The sequence below is a fragment of the Dipodomys ordii genome, unplaced genomic scaffold, assembly GCF_000151885.1.
Source record: "Dipodomys ordii isolate 6190 unplaced genomic scaffold, Dord_2.0 Scaffold98, whole genome shotgun sequence".
NCBI classification, from domain to species: domain Eukaryota; kingdom Metazoa; phylum Chordata; class Mammalia; order Rodentia; family Heteromyidae; genus Dipodomys; species Dipodomys ordii.
This window is the reverse complement of record NW_012267314.1, coordinates 2,009,233-2,030,131: the sequence shown is the minus strand read 5'-3', so window position 1 is coordinate 2,030,131 and position 20,899 is coordinate 2,009,233. Positions and strand designations below refer to the sequence as shown.

The window sequence follows — 20,899 nt, the reverse complement described above, 5'->3', positions numbered from 1 at the left end:
TTTCTGTCTGGGTGGGCCTTGATCCAGGATCTTCAGATCTCAGCCTGCTGAGTAGCTAGTATTATGGTGTGAGACATGTTGCCTTGCCCAGTTTTTATGTGGATGTTTGTTTTCAGCGAGTTTGAATGTATACGTAGATGTAGAATTGGCTTGGTCATACGGTAACTGTTTTAAGTTTCTTACAAACCAATGTGTAAAGTTCCTGCACTCTTACTTCCCACCAGCAATGCCTGAGGACTTCAGTTCTTCCCCATCCTTGCTAACACTTGTTATTGTCTGTTTTGCTTATCAGCAAGTAAATATGGAGGGACAGCTTATTGTAATTTTAATGAAGTTTCTTAATGGGAAATGATATTGAGCTTGATTTTTTTTTTAAGAACAGAAACCCTTTCCTTTTATGCTTTGAAGATATTTAGTTCTGCTAGATTTACAGCTTTTCCTTCTTTTTTTTCCCCTTCAGTTGTATTCCCTGAATGACTATAAACCACCCATTTCTAAAGCGAAAATGACCCAGATTACAAAAGCGGCCATCAAAGCTATTAAGGTGAGTACTGCATGTGACAGCTGGGTTTTCAAAATGCCTCTCTAATATGTAGAAGATAAATGATTTTTATAGAGCACAGGCTTTGCAGTATTCATGCTTGTTCATTGTGGAGAACAACAAAAGCCTGTCATCTAGTCTTCTACATAGACACACACAGTGTTTTAAATACTGTTTTCAAGATTTCCACAAATTTGGAAGTAACGATCGTTCCTTACCCAGTTAGGCAGGTCAGAGTTCATAGTTTTAACACTGTTGACTTTCCAGAATCTTAAAGAAAAGTTGATAAACACTTTCTAGATAAAAAGTATTCATGTTCTTTTGGCTGATTCTATACATATTTGAACATGGGCCATTATTGGAAATTAATGGGCCTAACTGTGTGTGTAAGGTACTTGAACTGTGAGAAGAGCCAGATTTATTTATTGCTCTGATGTGGTAGGTTTTGAGCACATGTTGTCTTGGCATTGCTGAAAATCTCAGGGAGAGGTTGATTTCTTTATGGAAAATGCACGTCTGCACAGAAATTTGCCTGAGATTTCCTGGGTAATGTTCAACCATGGATACCTTCCCAAGAAGTTCTTGTCCCCAGATGAAGTCTCCCTGCTTTCATAGGGCTCTTCAAAATGAGGATGAATGAGTGCTTATTTCAATTAATATCTAAGTGGATAGTAATTTATGAGTATTATGAGTGACTACCTACTCTAAATTACAAAGAAGCCATAACCAGAAGCATCCCAAGTATTTAAATGATCTTTTGACAATAGTGATAAATTTAGCAAATTTATATCCACTAGTTATTACTGGGAGAAATTCAGACAGTCTGTTGATTGAACAGGTTTTGTTTTGTTTTTAATAGGCGACCCTTACTAGAAACACAGTTAGGGTCTTAGGTGGTTATAATTCAAAATCCTTTTCTTGAAGAAAATCATAGCTACAGCACATTAAGCCAAAGAATTCTTCAATGATGCCATGTTTTCAATGTATCTGATAAGCTAACAGAGAATGAATTTACTCTTAGTACTGTTTATATTAGTCTCCATTATAATTTGATTTGTATGATCACAATCCTGAGACCATATAAACATATAGTATTATTTTTTTCTGTGAATTAATAATTGGGACGTTTTATAGAACTGTTGAACAGAATTTCTTTTTAACAAAAAGACCCAATTAAGTACAGGATCTAAATTCCCCCCCCCCCTTTTTTTTTCTGGTCGATCGTGGGGCTTGAACTCTGGTCTTGGGCACTGTCCCTGTGCTCTTCAGCTCAAGGCGAGCACTCTGCCACTTGAGCTACAGCACCACTTCCAGTTTTCTAGTGGTTTATTGGAGATAAGAGTCTCACGGACTTTCCTGCCCGGGCTGGCTTTGAACCACGATCCTCAGATCTCAGGTTCCTGAGTGGCTAGGATTACAGGCATGAGCTACCGATGCCTGGCTTAAATTTCCCATTTTCTGATGTCATAGTCTTAAGAGAAATTACTTTGCTAAAAGAAATCTTTTGAGTTCAGATTTCTGTCAGTTGGGAGTCTAAATCTTGGCTTTCATGATACATTATACTACTTTGATTTATTAATAACTGTCTTTAATGTTTTTAGCTTTGAAAAAACTGAAGTAAGCCGTAAAATAATTGTGAACTTAGCTCTTTAAGTGTTGTGTTTGCTTGTCTTGTGATGTTTTCTACAATTAATAGTTTGAGTTCCTTTGGAACTGGTAAAGATAGTGGTTAGCAGGAAGTTCTAATCTACTTTGATTTAAAAACTGCTCTTTCTCCCTCTCTTTCAGTTTTATAAACATGTGGTCCAAAGTGTTGAGAAATTCATTCAGAAAGTGAGTATGTACTTTTAAATACAAGGGCTAAATGCACTATAATGAGGTATTAATGTCTCTGTTCTTTTTAAAGTAAAATACCTGTGTTTAAGTTGTTTTGATAAACTTACTAAAATGATCACTGTTATTTGACCTTTAAGAAATAAAATTAGGGTTGGGAATGTGGCTTAGTGGTAGTTTGCCCAGCATGCATGAAGCCCTGGGTTCAATTCCTTAAAACCACATACACAGAAAAAGCTGGAAGTAGTGCTGTGGCTCAAGTTTGGCTCAAGTGGTAGAGTGCTAGCCTTGAGCAAAAGAAACTCAGGGACAGTGCCCAGGCCCTGAGTCCAAGCCCCAGGACTAGCAAAAAACCAAAATGAAACAAAAAATAATTAAAATTATATAGTCACATTTGTATAATTCTGGGTTTTGCTACATTTGCATTGGATTAGTGAAGCATCTGTCCCTTGAAGAAAGTTAGATCAGTGTGATTTATTTTTAATGGAATTGCAAATTTTTTGCCATTTAAGGAAATTCTTTTTATCGTCTTTAGTGGCTATTTCACATTGTATGTTTTGAAAGCCGCTTTGTCTTTATGTAGGCATTGATAAACATACTGCATTCTAGCTGTTTTTTTCTTCTGATTCACTGACTGTAATCCACCAAGGTACATCTTACATAGGTGGATGGCTCTGTTGTCCCAGGTAGGGGGATAGAAGGAGATAAAGTCAAGCAGCTGTCTTGCTGCACTTAGGGATGTTTTCGTAACCAATTTCAGGAGACTAGAATATCTTCTTTAAGTTTTGTTAATGTTTAAAGTGAAGGTTAAACATATTATTAAGTCAAACTGTGGAATAAAGGGGCTGGGAAGATGGCTCAGTGGTAGAGTGCTTTCCTTGCATGCCTGAGGCCCTGGGTTCGATTCCTCAGCACCACATAAGCAAAAAGAAAAAAGCCGAAGGCTGGGAATGTGGCTCAGTGGTAGAGTGCTTGCCTTGCATGCATGAGGCCCTGGGTTCGATTCTTCAGCAACACATAAACAGAAAAAAAAAAGCCGGAAGTGGCGCTGTGGCTCAAGTGGTAGAGTGCTAGCCTTGAGCTGAAGAGCTGAGGGACAGCGCCCAGGCCCAGAGTTCAGTCCCCATGACTGGACCCCAAAAAAAAAAAAAGGCTCTAAAATCTAAATCAGTACCTCTTACATCTTAACTGTGTCTCAGAATTATATAAGCATCTTATAACAATGAAAATTCTGAACAACTGAGTGTTGGAGGCACTTGAGATTCTCTGTTTCTAAGAGTTTCTAGATGATGCCTGTGCGTTTCCTTTAGAAATCAGTGTGAACAGTAACAGTTGAGATGAAAAAAATGAATTTATGAATAAATGTGTTTTGCCTTTTATTTTGGATAGAGCACTACCACTTGAGCCACTTGGAGCCACTTGGAGATAAGAGTCTCATGGCCTTTCTTGTCTAGGCTGGCTTTGAACTGTTATCCTCAGATCTCAACCTTCTGAGTAGCTAAGTTACAGACATGAGCCACTGGTTCCCGGCAGAAGTACTTTTAGTAAGTTATTTAGGACCTTGGAAGACCTAGGGAGAGATAATTGTATATATAATCTGCAGAAGCAGGTTTCTGTCTCAGGAAAATGTTAATTGCTTCTTTACCCTATTTAAACCAAAGATTAAACAATGGACCTGTGCAATGGTTAAATTAAGTTGTAAATGTAATTGCAGATTTACTTGTAATTGACACTCAGTGAAGCGTAGATCATAACAGGAGGTTGCATGGAACCTCTGCCCCATTTCAGCTTACACAGGCTGAACCAGTCTAGTCTGAAAATCCAACCTCCTGAATTCCACTAGCACAACAGAATTGGAAAATTGCACCTTTGATTGTATGCACATATGCTGAAAAATCCCAAAATACAAAAAAGTCCAATGTCCACAAGATTTCTGCTCCTAGTCTTTTCGAATAATAGATGTTGTGTATAACTAGTTCAGTATTATTATATTAATATAGGCAGTCACTTTCTTGACATAACATCATTTTTTAATAGCTTAGCATAGACTCAATTGTATCTGTAGTTCTGTGCAACTTGACTGAATCTGCACTCATGTAACTACTGCGTAACCAAAACCTCACCACCAGATCTCTGTTTCCTTGTATCAAGCTTCACTCAGCTCTCTGTCATCCTTGCGATTTGGCAATCACTAATCTACTATTCATTGTATAAGTGAAATCATAGGATGTATCTTTTTTTTTTGGGGGGGGTGGTAGTGGGGCCTGAACTCGGCCTGAGTGCTGTCCCTCAGCTCTTCAGCTCAAGGCTAGCACTCTACCACTTGAGCCACAGCGCCACTTCCAGCTTTTTTTTTTTTTTTTTTTTGCTTATGTGGTGCTGAGGAATCGAACCCAGGGCCTCATGCATGCAAGGCAAGCACTCTACCACCTTCCCAGCCCCGTATGTATTCTTTTGAGGTGGTCATGTTGTGCTTTAGCACAGTTCCCTTGCCATCTAGCCAAACACTTGCATATACCAAGTGGTTGCTCTCATTTTTGAGTAGTACTATATTGTATGGATAGCACAATTAAAAGCATTCACCTATTGAAGGTCACTTGCTCTTTCCAGCTTTTGGCTATTATGAATGAAGCTGCTAGGAACTTTCATTCATGTTTTGAGATGAACATATGTTTTCATTTCTCTGGGATAATAAATTATGTTTTAGTTTCATATTTTAGAGTAAGTATATTATTCTATATTCCTTTCACACATCATAACCAAATTATGCAAGTCGGAGAGAAGTGTGTCTGCTGTTAGTGTATTACCTGTGATTCTTTGTGTTGTTGTGAAGAATTAACAATAAAGATAATGTCCTCTAGGCAAGAGAAAAACTACTTGAACGAATACTTCAGCCATTAGTTTTTGTCATAATGAGTTTGGCCAAAAAACAAAAAAATGGTATGGTCTCTGATTGTATTTTACCTTTATGAAACACATGAGCAAAGACCCAGGACCACAAACAGATATTAGGACATTTTCAAGACCACCCTGTACTAACATTAGCTATCAACTTTTTTCCCCCTGGTCTTGGAGCTTGAACTCAGGTCCTAGGTTCTCTCCCTGAGGCTCTATGTTCAAGGCTAGCGCTCTACCACTTGAGCCACACCACCACTTCTGGCCTTTTCTGTTTATTGGTACTGAGGAGTTGAACCCAGGGTTTCATGCATGCTAGTCAGGCACTCTCACTAAGCCACATTCCCAGCCTCTTAATTATCTTGAATCTTCAAGAATAAATTGTATTTGGAATCTGATACCTCTGGACTTGCTGGCTTTGTATCACCTGTATCTAACCATGCTAGTTTGAAATGCAGAAGTGAAATCTTTCACTCCATTGTTAAAATATGTAGAGTTTAGTCAACTGTGAGATTTGTCTTTTTGAATGAGTACTGCAAATCTGTCCAGTAAATTAAGAATACAATTGAATATTGTCATTCAGTACTGTTTATTTTTATACAGTCTGTATGCTGTATTTTAATTAGCTACATCCAGTGGCACAGTGTCTGCTGTTAGGTACCCTAACACAGGCTTTCTATGCTCTGCTCATGAACTACCACTGGGTTAATAACATTAGGCTATAAGTAACCCTCTTTAGGTTTACTACTACATTGTTACATCAGTGACTTCAGGGAAAGTAGTTTGCTTATTGTCATTTTAATGTAATAAATGTTCAGTAATTATGTTTGCAGAAATTGCACTATATACTCTAAGAATTACTATAATGCAAGTTTTCAGTTTTCCAGGTACTTGATCTGATAGTTTTATGTAGGTAGTTGATACTTTGCAGTGAATATATTTAATGAGATCAAAACACTTTCTCATCTTTAGTGGTTTTTTGTTGTTGTTGTTGTTGTTTTGCCCTTTGTTACTTCCCCAAAGGAAGAGTGGCATCCATCCATAGTGAAAGCAGCGGTTCCCTATACTTGTCTTGTTTAACTGTAGATACACTTTTTTTTTTGTCAGCTGTGGGGCTTGAACTCTGGTCTGGGCGCTATCCCTCAGCTCTTCAGCTCAAGACGAGAGCTCTACTGCTTGAGCCATAGCTCCACTTCCAGTTTTCTAGTGGTTTATTGGAGATAAGAGCTTTTACCATGGGTACTCCTTCAACCTGAGGGTGGTGCGTGATGTCTGAAAGGAGTAACTTGCCAACCTTCACTTCCTATGTGTACTTTTATTAAACACTCTTTGCCCTTTACACTTATATTTCATATGATTCTGGATCATTATGATGAACCATTACCTGTTGTGTTTGACTTAAGAAGCTAGGGGTGTTTATGTTATTTTTGTTGTGAAATATAAATAGTAAAGTGCAGAAAGCAATATATGTCATAATTTGCAATTTGATCCTTTAGTATAGAAACTTCTTTTTTTCATGCTTCAGATGAAATCTAGTACATGCAACAATTCATCTTCTAGAATCCTCTCCTGAGTTTGCTTCTTCCATGTTGCTTTTGTAAAACATTAACAGTTTTAAGCATTATAACAGAATCTTCTTTATCAGGTTTCTTTTTTTCATTTAAGCCAGTTATACCCAGTACTATTTTGGAACATGGGGGACTGGCAGCTAACTGAAATATGTGGTGTAGCCAATGCCTTTCAAGAGACAGATGGTTTAGAATAAGCAATGTCTGAATATTCATTACAACATGAGCAATACTTCTTAATTGTGTAAGATTTGTCTATCAAGAATTTTACTTCTAATTTCTTCCCTTGTTACTCCTTTGTTTTTTCTCAACAGTGCAAGCCAGAATATAAGGTACCAGGACTCTATGTTATCGACTCCATTGTGCGACAGTCCCGACATCAGTTTGGTCAAGAAAAGGATGTGTTTGCACCCAGATTTAGTAATAACATCATTAGCACTTTCCAGAATTTATATCGTTGCCCTGGGGATGACAAGGTATGCTGCTGTTTTGTTTTAGGAGATAGCTTACCCTTTGGATCTTAAGTAAAGTCTTTAGATTATCTTAATATTATGGCCTTATGTTACTATTTACTGTTATTCTGGATTCGAATATTTAATTATTGAGCATCTATATGCCTTTTGGATGGAAAGATGAAGTTAATTTTGCTCCTTCTTAATTTATTAAGGCAACTGCTATTTATTTGTTTATTTATTTATTTATTTTTGGGTCCGGTCGTGGGGCTGTCCCTCAGCTCTTCTGCTCAAGGCTAACGCTCTACCACTTGAGCCACAACACCACTTCTGGCTTTTTTTTTCCTTTTTGCTTATGTGGTGCTGAGGAATCTAACCCAGGGCCTCATGCATGCAAGGCAAGCGCTCTACCACTGAGCCACCTTCCCAGCCCGAAAGCAACTGCTATTTAATTGGATGCAATAAGCTAAATTCTCATTTATTCACATATAAAACCAGTTCAAGATTGTGATTAATTTGAGTTTTTTTTTTAACTCTTTCAGTATTTGTGACCAGGAGATTTTCCAAGCAATTAGTATAAAATAACTACATGTTGACATTTTTCTATTACAGTACAAAGTTGTACCATAATTTAACAGAATTATTGTTAGAAACCCATATATGTGTAATGTCTGCTAAATCTGAATATATAAATTTTCTGTAATTACCAAAAGAAGCGTATTAAAAGGAGTTGCTTATCATGGCTGACCCAATTACTAGGTGCCTGAGGTGCTAGGTGGTTACTGATTTCTGAAGTTGATTTGAGATTTAGACATGATTTTCCGTAAAGGTTGAATGCTTTATTGTTTTACTAGAAAAAGGTAAGAATTGAGTGAAAACTTGTTATAAGGAAGAACCATAAAACTTAAAAGCTCTACACAAAACTTTCTACCTTTTTTTTGTTGTTTTTTGTTTTTTGCCAGCCCTGGGCCTTGAACTCAGAGCCTGGGCTCTGACACTGAGCTTCTTTTGCTCTCCTACTTGAGCCACTGTGCCACTTCTGGCTTTTTCTGTTTATATGGTACTGGGGAATCGAACCCAAGGCTTTTATGCATACTAAGCAAGCACTCTACCACTAAGCCATATTCCCAGCCCAAACTTTCCTTTTTTGATAGCTTTTGCCATTTTTTCTGCTTATGGCTGGTGCTCTTACTACTTGAGCTACACCTCTACTTACAGATTTTGTTTATTTTTAATTATTTTGGTACTTTAATATTTGTATGTGGCCTTAAAAGAATGTTTGTAATTTAAAGGGGCCTACCTGAATATTTTTCAAATTACTATTTAGAATTCCAGTGGGCTGGGAAGGTGGCTCAGTGGTAGAGCGCTTGCCTCGTATGCCTGAGGCCCTGGGTTCGATTCCTCAGCACCACATAAGCAAAAGGAAAAAGCCGAAGGTGGCGCTGTGGCTCAAGCGCTAGCCTTGAGCTGAAGAGCTAAGGGACAGCTCCCAGGCCCGGAGTTCAAGCCCCACGACTGGACCCCCCCCCCCAAAAAAAACGCACTATTTAGACTTCCATGTAAAATAATTTACTAATTGACATTTTATAAAAGTGTTTTAAAGGTTACCTGTTAGAAATACAAAATAAATTGTTCGCTAATATATCTTGGAATGATTTTAAAATATATCAGCCTATAATATTGAGGGATTTAAAGATGAGCCATTTTTTTCTTTAAAAATTTCTATTTTACTAATATAGATACTAACCAGTGTTCTTCTAAAAGTGAATAATATCCTGTTAGTTAACTTTTTCCTAATGTAAGTATGATCTCAGAATAGTAGTAACTTAATACTTCATTATTATTTTTTTAAGTTTTGTGTTAAATACTTGTGAATTGCTTTATTACTGATATCATGGAGAGATTATTGTGCTTTTATCAGTGACACTGGGGTCAACATACTGTTACTCTCACTTAAGTGCATGCTTTGGGTGAAATATTTATTTCAAGAAGCAAGGCCTAGTTGTTCAGTTGATGTTTCTCATGAACTGGTATAGAGCATCTTGAAACATTCTGCCTGTAAGTTTGGAGCTTGAAACTTGAAGGATTGGTAAAGCTGTTGTACAACCAAGGAAGATATTAAATAGGATTTTTTTCTGGTCAACAAGTTCTTAGTATTGCTGAACATTGTATTAGATTTCAGAGTTAGATGAGCAAAAAAATCTTTTCAAGTTTATAATACTCAGAAAACAATGCAACAATGTAATTGAATAGAATTTCACAAAGAAATGGAATTCTATAAGAATTTTTTTTTTTTGAGAAAATGTAGGGTATAAGGAACTACACTGAAGTTGTTTGTATTGTTGCTATAAGAACTAAATCTCATTATAATTCTGTCTGACGATGTCCAAAATTTGACAGTAGTTAAGACCTTGGAAATCCTGGCCATGTTCATTTGAGAATGACCATGAAAACTCTTCTACTACACAGTCTCATTTTACAAATGAAGGAAGTGAGGGTTTAAAACATTTTGTAATTCACTGACACTGACACAGTAGGCTTAAAACCAAAGGTAATAAGAAGGGTTATGTAGATAGCATATATTTCACGTGTTTTATGGCATCTGCATAAATGGTGCATGACTGGCTAGATCTTTACCAAAAATCGAAAGTGCTTTGAATACTGAAGCAATCCAGAAAAGGGTGAAGTTAATTGAAAAATAGAGATATACATGTAGTAATTATTCAAGAGCTTAATCTGTTATATGCAGTGCTCCAGTAAAGGGCTCCAGGAGGAGAAAACATGATGGTGTGGAGACTTTTGTTTTGTTTTTCTTCATAGGATGGCAAAACCTCAGGTTAGTAGAGGAATGAATGTATAGAATATTATTTACATAGAGTGTGTATTATTTGGGGCCAGTATGGCATGGATGAGAGGAGAAGATAGAGGGCAGAATAATGAAAAGAAAGAACAAGTATGAAAAGATTGTATGGAAAGAATTTTGTTTTGACAGTCATGGGCCACTGGTGTTCAGCTATACAGAGGTTTTGAAGCAAAAAAAATCAAGATGTCACTTTTCTTTGTTCTTACAGAGTAAAATAGTGAGAGTATTAAACTTGTGGCAGAAGAACAATGTATTTAAGAGTGAGATCATTCAGCCCCTTTTGGACATGGCAGCTGGGATTCCTCCCCCAGTTGTCACACCTGTGTTGGCCGGTACTGCAGCCATGAGCAACACTCCAGGTATGTGACTGCAAGGTTACCTAGCAGTGGATTGGTTTATTTGTGCTTTACCACTGATTACCCACCTGTAACATTAGATGTCTGACATTAGATAGTTGTCTAACATTAAATAGTTGAAAGAAGCTATCATTTCAAAGAAAAAATAAAAATCAGATATTATGTTCATATGTAATTGTTTCTAAAGTTTAGAAAATTTAATGAACTTTAGAACATGTGCTTGTCAATTACGGTTCTGATTTAGACTGTAACCTCTTACTTCTTTATCTAAAGCAAGTTGGTATTTAAAGACAATCAGGGGGACTTAATTTTTATAAATACCCTGAAAAAACATTTTTAATAAAACCAAGACTGTTTTAACAATAATTTAAAGTTTTTTGTTTGTGGCATGTAAATGCCATTTAAAAGTATTTGTCTTGGTCCCAAGAAATATTTAATATTTGGTATATATTTTGTTTTTGTTTTACATAAATACATATGTGCACATATATAAAGTGTGTGTGTGTCTGTGTGTGTGTGTGTGTGTGTGTGTTCGTGTTCGTGTTCATGGGGGTTGAACCCTGGGCCTGGGCACTGTCCCTCAGCTCTTCAGCTCAAGGCTAGCGCTCTACCACTTGAGCCACAGCGCCACTTCCGGTTTCTGAGTGGTTTATTGGAAATAGGACTTTGCTGCCCGGGTTGTCTTTAAACTGCGATCCTCAGATCTCAGCTTCCTGAGTAGCTAGGATTACAGGAGTGAGCCACTGATGCTCGGCTATATAAACATTTTTAGTAGAAATGATTTTGTAATATTGTTACGATTTTCATCAAAAATTGTCTCTGGATTATTTCCCTCATATTAAGGAGTTTTCTTTCAAGTGAGATTTTTAATGGCTCTTTAGCAATACAGGCTTTGTTATTGTACCTTAGTTTATTAGCCAGGTACTTTGGGCTTTGTAGGAGGTATTTTGTTTTTAAATCTACCAAATTATATAAAAGGGTTTGAAATGGTTTTCCAAATAAGTCTTAAAATTAAAACATATTAATCTGTATATATTTTATAAAAGCAATTGGACAGATCCCTCTATCTTTTCAAGTTACTTGTTTACTTACATATTTATTGGGGGGGGGTCATTTATAAAAGGAACTCCTGTGACACCTGTTACTCCGGCCAATGTGGTACAGGGCCTGCCTGACCCTTGGGTATCTCAGATCGCAAATACAGATACACTTGCAGCTGTCGCTCAGATCTTACAAAGTCCTCAAGGCCAGCAGGTGAGCAGCTTTTCTACTATATTAAAAGTGATTGAGAATTCATTATTTTCCTAATGTATTATATGATCTAAAGTGTATGCATTTTTGTCTTATTTTTATAAAACTGAGGTCACTGTACAATTACTTTGTAAATTTCATTTTTCATTCAGTAATTCAGCACGGACATATTTGTGTTGTTCAAGATTGTTTTAGCTGAGCACCAGTAGCTCACACCTATAATACTAATTACTCTGGAGGCTGAGATCTGAGGATTGCAGTTCAAAGCCAGCCCTATCTCTATAATTAACTACCAAAAAAATCAAAAGTGGAGCTGTAGCTCAGTGGTATCACATTTTCTGAGGAACACAAGCTTGGGGACAGCACCCAGATCCTGAGTTCAAGCCCCAGGATGGCACATACAAACAGAAAAAAAGAGTACCATATAAGAAATGCATTCTTTACCAAAGTATTCACTTAACAGTTTGTGCCAAAATTAAGTGTATTGCTACCCCCGTAATATGACAAGTCTTCTATCTGAGGGGAAACACAATTTTAACATGACAAAATGACATTAGACAATGGTAAATAGCTTAGCTCAAGAAAAGCTCTGTTGGGGCTAGGAAGGTGGCTCAGTGGTAGAGTGCTTGCCTTGCATGCATGAGGCCCTGGGTTCGATTCCTCAGCACCACATAAGCAGAAAAAAGCTAGAAGTGGCGCTGTGGCTCAAGTGGTAGAGCACTAGCCTTGAGCTGAAGAGCTGAGGGACAGTGCCCAGGCCCAGAGTTCGGGCCTCACAACTGGCAAAAAAAAAAAAAAAGAAAGAAAGAAAAGCTCTGTTGTGTAAGTGACAATTTGATTTTCAAAGGATAGGTAAGAAAAACGTGCTAAAGAGGAGCTATATGAAGTCTTTCAAACAAAACTTGCTTCACCTGCAGCTGCCTCTCAGTAGAAATATTGTTCTTGCTGCTGATTTGAAACCTTAGAGTTGTTTAGAGTTTCTTTCTCCTCATTCTTTACAAGCAACCTTTTGAGGAATCCTTCAGCTTTGGCACAGCTCCTGAATCAAACCCCTTCTTACTACCTCTTCTCACAAGTTCCTAGATACGCCAGCATTACTTCTCTCACTTGTGTTGCAGTGGTCTTTCTTCCTTTTTTAAAATGTGTGTGTGTGTGTATGCGTGTGTATGCATGTATATGTGTGTATGCATGCCCAAGGGTTGCATGTGTATGCATGCATGTATATATGTATGTGTGTACATGCATTGCTGGTACTAAGGCTTGAATTCAGGACCTCACACTCTCACTTTTTCACTCAAGGCTGCTGTATAATTTGAGCCACACCTCCACTTCCAGCTTATTCCTAGCTAATCGGAGACAAGAGTTTCTTATGTTTGTCTGCCTAGGCTAGCATTGAACTGGGATTCTCAATCTCAGCCTCCTGAGAGGATTACAGGTGTGAGCTATAGTACCTCGTTGCAATAGTCTTAGTGGGGCCTCCACCCTGTTCCACTGCAGTTTGCCTATAATCTCAGGCAGTTACCCTTATAAAACTAAGTGGTCATGTGGCTTTGTTGCCCAGGAGTGCTTCCTACAGTTTTACTTCCTTTACTAAGCTTTGTATGTTCTTCATGTAATAATACTCCCTGCTCAACATGTCTTTTTCTTTCTCATTTGAGCCATTCTCACCATTTTATTATCATGATTCCCATCCTCACTCTTTCCCCATTTGGTTTCAGCAACAGTGGCCTTTCTACTGTTCTTTAAATAGTACTATTTAGAATCCTGACCCAGCATTTTTCTTCCTAATATTTCTCTTCCCACATAATAATATGGTTTCAACTTCAGTATTGTTTTTCTTTGTCTCTTCCTTCTGGAGTAGATATTATGCTAGTTCAGTATTTTTGTTTCTCCTCTCTCCCTCCCTACACACTTGTGTATGCTAAGACAATATCCACACATTTTTTTGTGGAATGAATGATGTACAAAAGCATAGGCACAGAAAAGATCTAGTGGAGGCACTTATTAGTGACACAGTTGACCTAGGTTTTGGATGCTGTTTACTTAAATGGAAAGTTAAGCAAAGTTGTGTTGTTTTATTTTTTAATTTTTTTTTTTGGTCGCAGTGTGGGTTTAAATCTAGGTCTCACAAGGCTTGCTAAGGAGGTGCTCTGTCACTTGAGCCTTTATTCCCTTTTTGCTTTGTTATTTTTGAATAAGGTCTTGTGTTTATGCCTAGGGCAGTCTGCTTGGTGACTTTAACTTATGCTTCTTGTATAGCTGAGATAACAGGCATACACCACCATGCCCAGCTGTTAGCCGCGGTGGGGGAGGGGGAGTCTCTCTTTCCCTAAGATCGCCACTCTTCACTCTCCCAATCTTCACTCTTAACGTAACTGGAATTAGAGGAGGGAGCTATTGTAATTCCCAGCAACAAAGATTTTTATGTTTAAATCATGTGATCTAAAATAGTACTTCAGCCGGGCGCTGGTGGCTCACGCCTGTAATCCTAGCTACTCAGGAGGCTGAGATCTGAGGATCGCGGTTCAAAGCCAGCCCGGGCAGGAGAGACCATGAGACTCCCATTTCCAATAAAAAAAAACACCAGAAAACCAGAAGTGGCGCTGTAGCTCAAGTGGTAGAGCGCTCGACTTGAGCTGAAGAGCTGAGGGACAGCGCCCAGGCCCAGAGTTCAAGCCCCATGACTGACCAAAAAAATAAAATAAAATAGTACTTCAATGGGTTGGAGGAAGTAATATCTGAAGACAGTGAGTATTGTCATTTTGCTAGCAGTAATCCTGGAAGAGAGAAAGTGAGTATGTAAAAAATAGTAAATATGGAATGTTTGCTGTAAACAGCCTAACATAGGACCGCTCCAGACTTTGAAAAACATAAAAACCAAATTAATATATAGTTTTGGATTTGAACTGGTTTATACATTTTGTCTACTAAATATTTTTGAGAGCAGAAGGAATTTTGAAGGAGAGCAAATACAGAGAGTAAGATAAAAAGTAATTTCTGTTACTTTCCAAAGAAATAGTATGGAGAGCAAGCATGAGAGTAATAGAGTGCATGTGAGGTCATTGGACAGGAAAGTCACATGCTTTGGTGATTTTTAACTTGGGCATTGAAAGATAACTGTTCTGATGGGAAAATGGAAATGTCAGAATGGGAGAGTTTGTTAAAGTGTGTCAAAGAGAAAATATGGTCTCTGTCCATCCTTCCTTCCCTTCCTACTTTCCTCTCTCCCTGACAGAATGATAGGAAAATTATTTTCTTTTATGGGAAAGATTTCCCTCCATCCCCCCCCCTCCCCCAGTCGTGGGCCTGAACTCTGGGCCTGGGTGCTGACCCTGAGCTCTTCAGCTCAAGGCTAGCACTCTTCTCCTTGAGCCACAGCGCCCACTTCCAGCTTCTTCTATTTATGTGGTGCTGAGGACTCCAAACCCAGGGCTTCACACCTGCAAGGCAAGCGCTCTACCACTGAGCCAACTTCCCAGACCTGTTTTCTTTTATGTACCTGTTATAGTCTTAGCCCTTTGGGAGCTTTCTGAGTGCAGCAAATTAACTCTGGTATATTTTTCTTTTTGAATATATTAATGGTTCTATAGGAAATACTCGGTAGTTAAACTAGTTTTTCCTAATGTTGCTGTTTTAGAATGGACACTTTAGTTTAGAGTCATTTGCACAGTGTTTGTATCTTCTCATACTACAAACTGAACTTAAGTACATATACTATAACTCTCACAGTTTTGATGTTTTTATTTTCCTAATCTAAACTGAATTATTAGATGTAACTCAGGTTTAAAACTTCTAAAATAATTATGTAAATTTTCATTTTAATTGGCACATAATCTGTGTTTAGAATATAGTGTAACATTTCACTATATATAATATGTGATGATCATATCAAACACATTATCATTTCTTTCTGGTAGGAATATTCAAAACCCTCCTTCCTAGCTATTTTGAAGTATTCAGTTAATTTTTGTCAACCATAGTGACCCTACTGTGTGGTAGAATATCAGAAATTATTCTTCCTATCCAGCTGTACAAGTGTGCCTTGTACAGGTTTATAGCTTGATTATTACTTACTTCGGATGTAATTATGTAGGACTTTCTTGCTTATGAAATATTACTGTTGCATTTTTTTTCAAACAAGAGTGGTGGATAGTGGAAACAAATCTCGCCTTAACTCTTGTTGATACCGTTCAACTGTTCATCATTCATAACTGGTTTCCTTCGCCTCACTTGCGCAACACGAGAATAGATTAATCAGTGAGTCTCCTGCCCTGGGGATGTGTGTTCTCTGGTGGTAAATATGTAGGGACAAAGCTGGTTCTGTTAGTGGTGTTCATTGCAGGAAGCTCAGTGAACAGCACTGGTCAACTTATGAGGATTTGTTTATGTGTGCTTTATTGCCTGATTGTTTAGCTTAAAATTTTTTGACTGCCCAAAGAAGAACAGAGCTAATAAGGACTGCGTTATATAAATTTACAAAGAAAGACTTTCATGATCACAAAAGACTGTACATAGTAGGAGTAAGTTTATTTACTAAATTTTTTAGACAGGTACTCTTAGGAATAAAACCCAACCCTGTTTTGTAATTATTTTTCCTCTGCAGCTTCAGCAGTTAATACAGACCTTACAGATACAGCAGCAGAAACCTCAGCCCTCCATCCTGCAGGCATTGGATGCGGGACTTGTGGTTCAGTTGCAGGCCCTCACTGCACAGCTCACAGCTGCAGCTGCAGCGGCCAGCACTCTGACCCCGTTGGATCAAGGAGTCTCTTTTAATAAGGTAACAATGGAAAATGTTCAGTGTTTCGCAGTAACATGGGGATTCTAATCCTATAAATTATATTTTGTCATAAGCTATTTTTGTTGTTTTGTTTGAGACAAGATCTTGCTACATTGCTTCGTGTAGCCTAGAACTTGCTGTCCTCTCCACTTGAGATCCCCCTGCCTCTGCTTCCTCAGTGCTGGGATTACAAGGTGGACATCAGTACTCAGCTCACACACTTACTTTAATTTTAGTGTTTTTGAATCATGTTACCTCAGGCTAGCTTTGAGCCATTTGCCTCAGCCTTCTAATGCTCAGATTGTAGGTGTGTGCCATCACACCTGTTCATGGACTCTTCTAATATACGCTTTTGTGTAAGGCATTCTACATTTTATAAAGGGCTCAAGCTTCTGAAAGAAATTAATTTAAAATTTCCTTTTGCTTGGGGACAGGGGGAGTCAAGAAGAATGGGAGAAGATGAGGGAGGGGGTAAAACTGTTTAAAAAGAAATGTAGGGGGCTGGGAAGGTGGCTCAGTGGTAGCGCGCTTGCCTTGCATGCATGAGGCCCTGGTTTGATTCCTCAGCACCAAAAAAAAGAAATGTAGGAAGTGGCACTGTGGCTCAAGAGATAGAGCACTTACCGTGAGCTGAAGAGCTGAGGGACAGTGCCCAGGCCCAGAGTTCAAGCCCCACAACTGACAAAAACCAAAACAGTAATCTACTCATTAGCTTACTTATATAACTGTAACTTCTCTGTACATCGTGATAAATAAACATGTTAAAAATCCCTTTTTTTGGGGGGGGTGTTCCAGTCGTGGGGCCTGAACTCTGGGCCTGGGCACTGTCCCTCAGCTCTTCAGCTCAAGGCTAGCACTCTACAACTTGAGCCACAGCGCCACTTCCGGCTTTTTTTTTTCTTTTTGCTTATGTGGTGCTGAGGAATCGAACCCAGGCCCTCATGCATGCAAGGCAAGCGCTCTACCACTGAGCCACCTTCCCAGCCCTAAAACTCCCTTTGAAGCATTTAAAATCCTTGCTTTTGTAAAGATAAGTGGTCAGTTTATTCTTAATTGAGGCAAGTGATTGTTTTTCAAGTTTTCTTACTCCTTCTATTGATGCTTAGTTATATTAATTGTGATGTATCTATATTTTGTAATTTTAATCTTTTAAAATTATAATATGTTTAAGTTCAAAGGAAAACTTCTCTAAAAATTGAAACTGTGCTATATATATAAGTTTTGGCCTAAGATAGTGGGGTTGTTGTTGTTACTGGTTTTTGTTTTTTGTTTTTTGTCATAGGGCTTGAACTCAGGTCCTGGGCACTGTACAACAAGTACTCTACAATGTTGAGCCACAATTCTACTTGTGGTTTTAAGAATCTCATGGAGGGGCTGGGAAGATGGCTCAGTGGTAGAGTGCTTGCCTTGAATACATGAGGCCCTGGGTTCGATTCCTCAGCACCACATAAGCAAAAAAAGCCAGAAGTTGTGCTGTGGCTCAAGTGGTAGAGCGCTAGCCTTGAGCTGAAGAGCTGAGGGACAGCGCCCAGGCCCAGAGTTCAGGCTCCATGACTGGCAAAAAAAAAAAAGAATCTCATGGACTTTCCTGGCTGGGCCAGCTTTGAACTGCAGACCTCAGATCTCAGTCTCCTGAGTAGCTAGGATTTATAGGCGTGAGCCACCAGTGCCTGGCATAAGATACTATTTTTAAAATTGAGTATCCTTTTGAATTTATTATGCTGCATCTTAAGTACGCTTGCTCATTAGGGAAATACTATACTTTGGCAGTGGTATCTTTTTTAAAAGTTTTGCTATTATTTGTATAGGAAAGCAAATCCTGATTTGTTCTATTAGTGCTGAATATTCAAAAGAGATAGCACTTTAAGGTGAGAATCTTGGTAGGAATGGATACATTGATTATGATCCTAGGTTTGTTTTTTTTTAATCAGCTATATTACCAAGGGCAGACCTCTTAGTTATTTTAATCTGTAAGCTTCACTTCTGGAAAACTGGACTTTTGGTGTTTGTATGTCCTGTGTCAGAATTTGTTTTGTTATATAAGGTGATGAAGTAGTAGTCTTCTCCACATCGTACGACATCCTGTGGGTGCTGACAGCCCAGAGTAACATGTCAGTATGGATTGGCACTGTGTACACTCATAGGGACATAGACTGATTTTATTATACATACGTAACAGTGAAGTCTAATTTACAAATTAGGCCCAGTAAAAAACTAATCAAATAGAATAATCATAACAACATATAAAATCTGCATTTGTTATCTCTTGAAAGAAAGCGTAGGAGTATTTTCCTACTACATTTGCTAGATAGGTGTAGCTGCAGAAAGCAGAACTCTCAGGGAGAATGCATATTATATGTGTGCAGGTGTTTTAAAAAAAACTAAAGGTCTTCTAAAATGCTGTATTCTGTTGACAACATAGTAGTTAAAGCTACAGACAAACCAGCGTTTGTAACTTGTATTTGTGTGAAGTGCAACTTAATTTAATGTGTCTCCTTTTTCCCATTCCCTAGAAGTTGATGGATAGATTTGATTTTGGGGAAGACTCTGAGCATAGCGAAGAACCCAAAAAGGATATCCCAACTCCTCAACTGTAAGAATTCTCTTTATTTTCTTTATGACAACACTTTCTTCTGTTCATGTTTTATACATATTGGGTAGTTTCCCTCTGACCTACAAGTATGCTTGGACTGAGTTGGGGTTGTTACTCTTAACATTGCAGAAGATGCAAGCGTTGTTCTCTTACTGCCTCCCTAGATTATTTGGACTGTTTTTCAGATCTTTGCAAATAGTTGGGATATATCAAAGTTTCCTAGGAAAATTGATAAATATTGGTAAGTGTAGCACAGTTCTGTTTTTCTTTTACTTAGCTAGTTGTAAGAATATCTGCAGTGTGAGAATAGGAGCTCTGGGAGACCCAGACACAGTCTTACACGCTGTAAGACTGTGGAGAAGGAAAATTGGGCTTAGACACAGCCTGTGCTTTATTGAAAGAAACAGTAGTCTGCAGAGCCCTTGGTTCTGTGAGGACACATGGGAAGATGAGTAGGAGGATGGCTGTGGGAGACGGGAAATGGCAGGTGGGAGAAGAATGAGGGAGGAAGCCTCTAGGACTTACTTCAGACAGGTTATGAGCTTTATAAATTATGGTCATCAATAAAGATATGTCACTACAATGTGTGAAATACTTTTCATTAAAGAGATTTTCCTTACCACAATTAAAATCTAGTACTTTAGATAACAAAGTGGGAAGGGATATTTGAAGATATGTAGATGAGTGACTTAAAACAATCTAAGAGTCTCCTTTATGTATCCTTCTGAAACAAGAATTGAAACTTTGCTTTCTGAAGCAAGGGAACAAATTTACTCCATTATCTTTTGGGACGTAGCTTTTCAGTATTTGAAGATAGGTATCATTCTTCCCCATAGGTTTATTTGCTCCAGATGAAGTACACTATTCCCCACCGTTCCAAGACTTCTCACCATCCTGCTTGCCCCTTTTGGGATGCCCTCTTTTTTGTTCATGTCTTACCCTATGGCACCCAGAATTCCAGGTGTACTCCAGGTGTGAATTTCCCAGAGTATAGTTAAATCACTGTTTCTTTGCTGTCTGCTTCTGTTAACATCCTTAATAATGCATATGCTTTTATAAGGGAAGCATGTTAATTTCATAAAGTGTAAGGTCAGTTATAATTATAGATTGTACATGTATTGATTGGTAGCCCATTTCCCCACTGTGTTATTAAATAGAAAAGGAGTTAAGTGTATAAATAGTTTTGTGTTTTATTGAGATTTTGCTTAAAATGCTCCAATGAAAATTATTAAATGAATTTAATAAGAGACAGTAATATCAGATCTCCCACAGAGCATACAGCATTGTCTGTCCAAACACTGTTGAGTATATTTCACTCTTAATGTATTAATGTGATGTATTGTTTTGAATGTCAGTATTTCGAAAGCAAGGCATTGTAATAGAATATGCTGTATTAAGTTGGCATTTTTTGTTTTCATTAGGTAGTTATCTTCATTATTATCTTTAGTATGTCTTAAAATACTTGTGTTTTTCTTTTTAGTTCTCACGTTTCAGAGTCTGTGAACAATTCCATTTTTCATCAGATTGCAGAGCAGCTGCAACAGCAAAACATTGAACATCTCAGACAGCAGCTCCTGGAGCAGCAGCCTCAGAAGGTCTGTAGCCCATCCTGTGGTCTTGGATTGTCTCTGTGGTCTGAAAAATAATTCTGTGGGGTGGTTGGTTTTGGGGGGCTTAATATGTTCTCATCTATTTAGAGTTTTTATCAGCCACTTTATTCACTCCCTATTGTATAGTGATATATCTTTATCTCTTTATTCTTAGGAA

The 20,899-nt window shown here is 38.0% G+C and overlaps 1 protein-coding gene across 6 annotated transcripts in view; it reads left to right on the top strand.

Moving 5' to 3' along the window:
* Nucleotides 1-464: 464 nt before the first annotated feature.
* Nucleotides 465-20,899, top strand: part of Scaf8 (SR-related CTD-associated factor 8) — a 128,321-nt gene continuing 107,886 nt past the window's right edge. For 5 of the 6 annotated variants that reach the window (XR_001175474.1, XR_001175473.1, XR_001175475.1 and 2 more), the window contains exons 1-8: nt 465-544; nt 2,330-2,374; nt 7,152-7,313; nt 10,361-10,511; nt 11,632-11,762; nt 16,363-16,539; nt 19,053-19,132; nt 20,613-20,727. Coding sequence is in view for 3 of the 6 variants with exons in the window: in XM_013026989.1 (XP_012882443.1) it covers nt 506-544; nt 2,330-2,374; nt 7,152-7,313; nt 10,361-10,511; nt 11,632-11,762; nt 16,363-16,539; nt 19,053-19,132; nt 20,613-20,727 (900 nt within the window). In the remaining 3 variants the exon portion in view is untranslated. The remainder of the gene's footprint in view (nt 545-2,329; nt 2,375-7,151; nt 7,314-10,360; nt 10,512-11,631; nt 11,763-16,362; nt 16,540-19,052; nt 19,133-20,612; nt 20,728-20,899) is intronic. The other variant, XM_013026990.1, reaches the window with a different exon arrangement.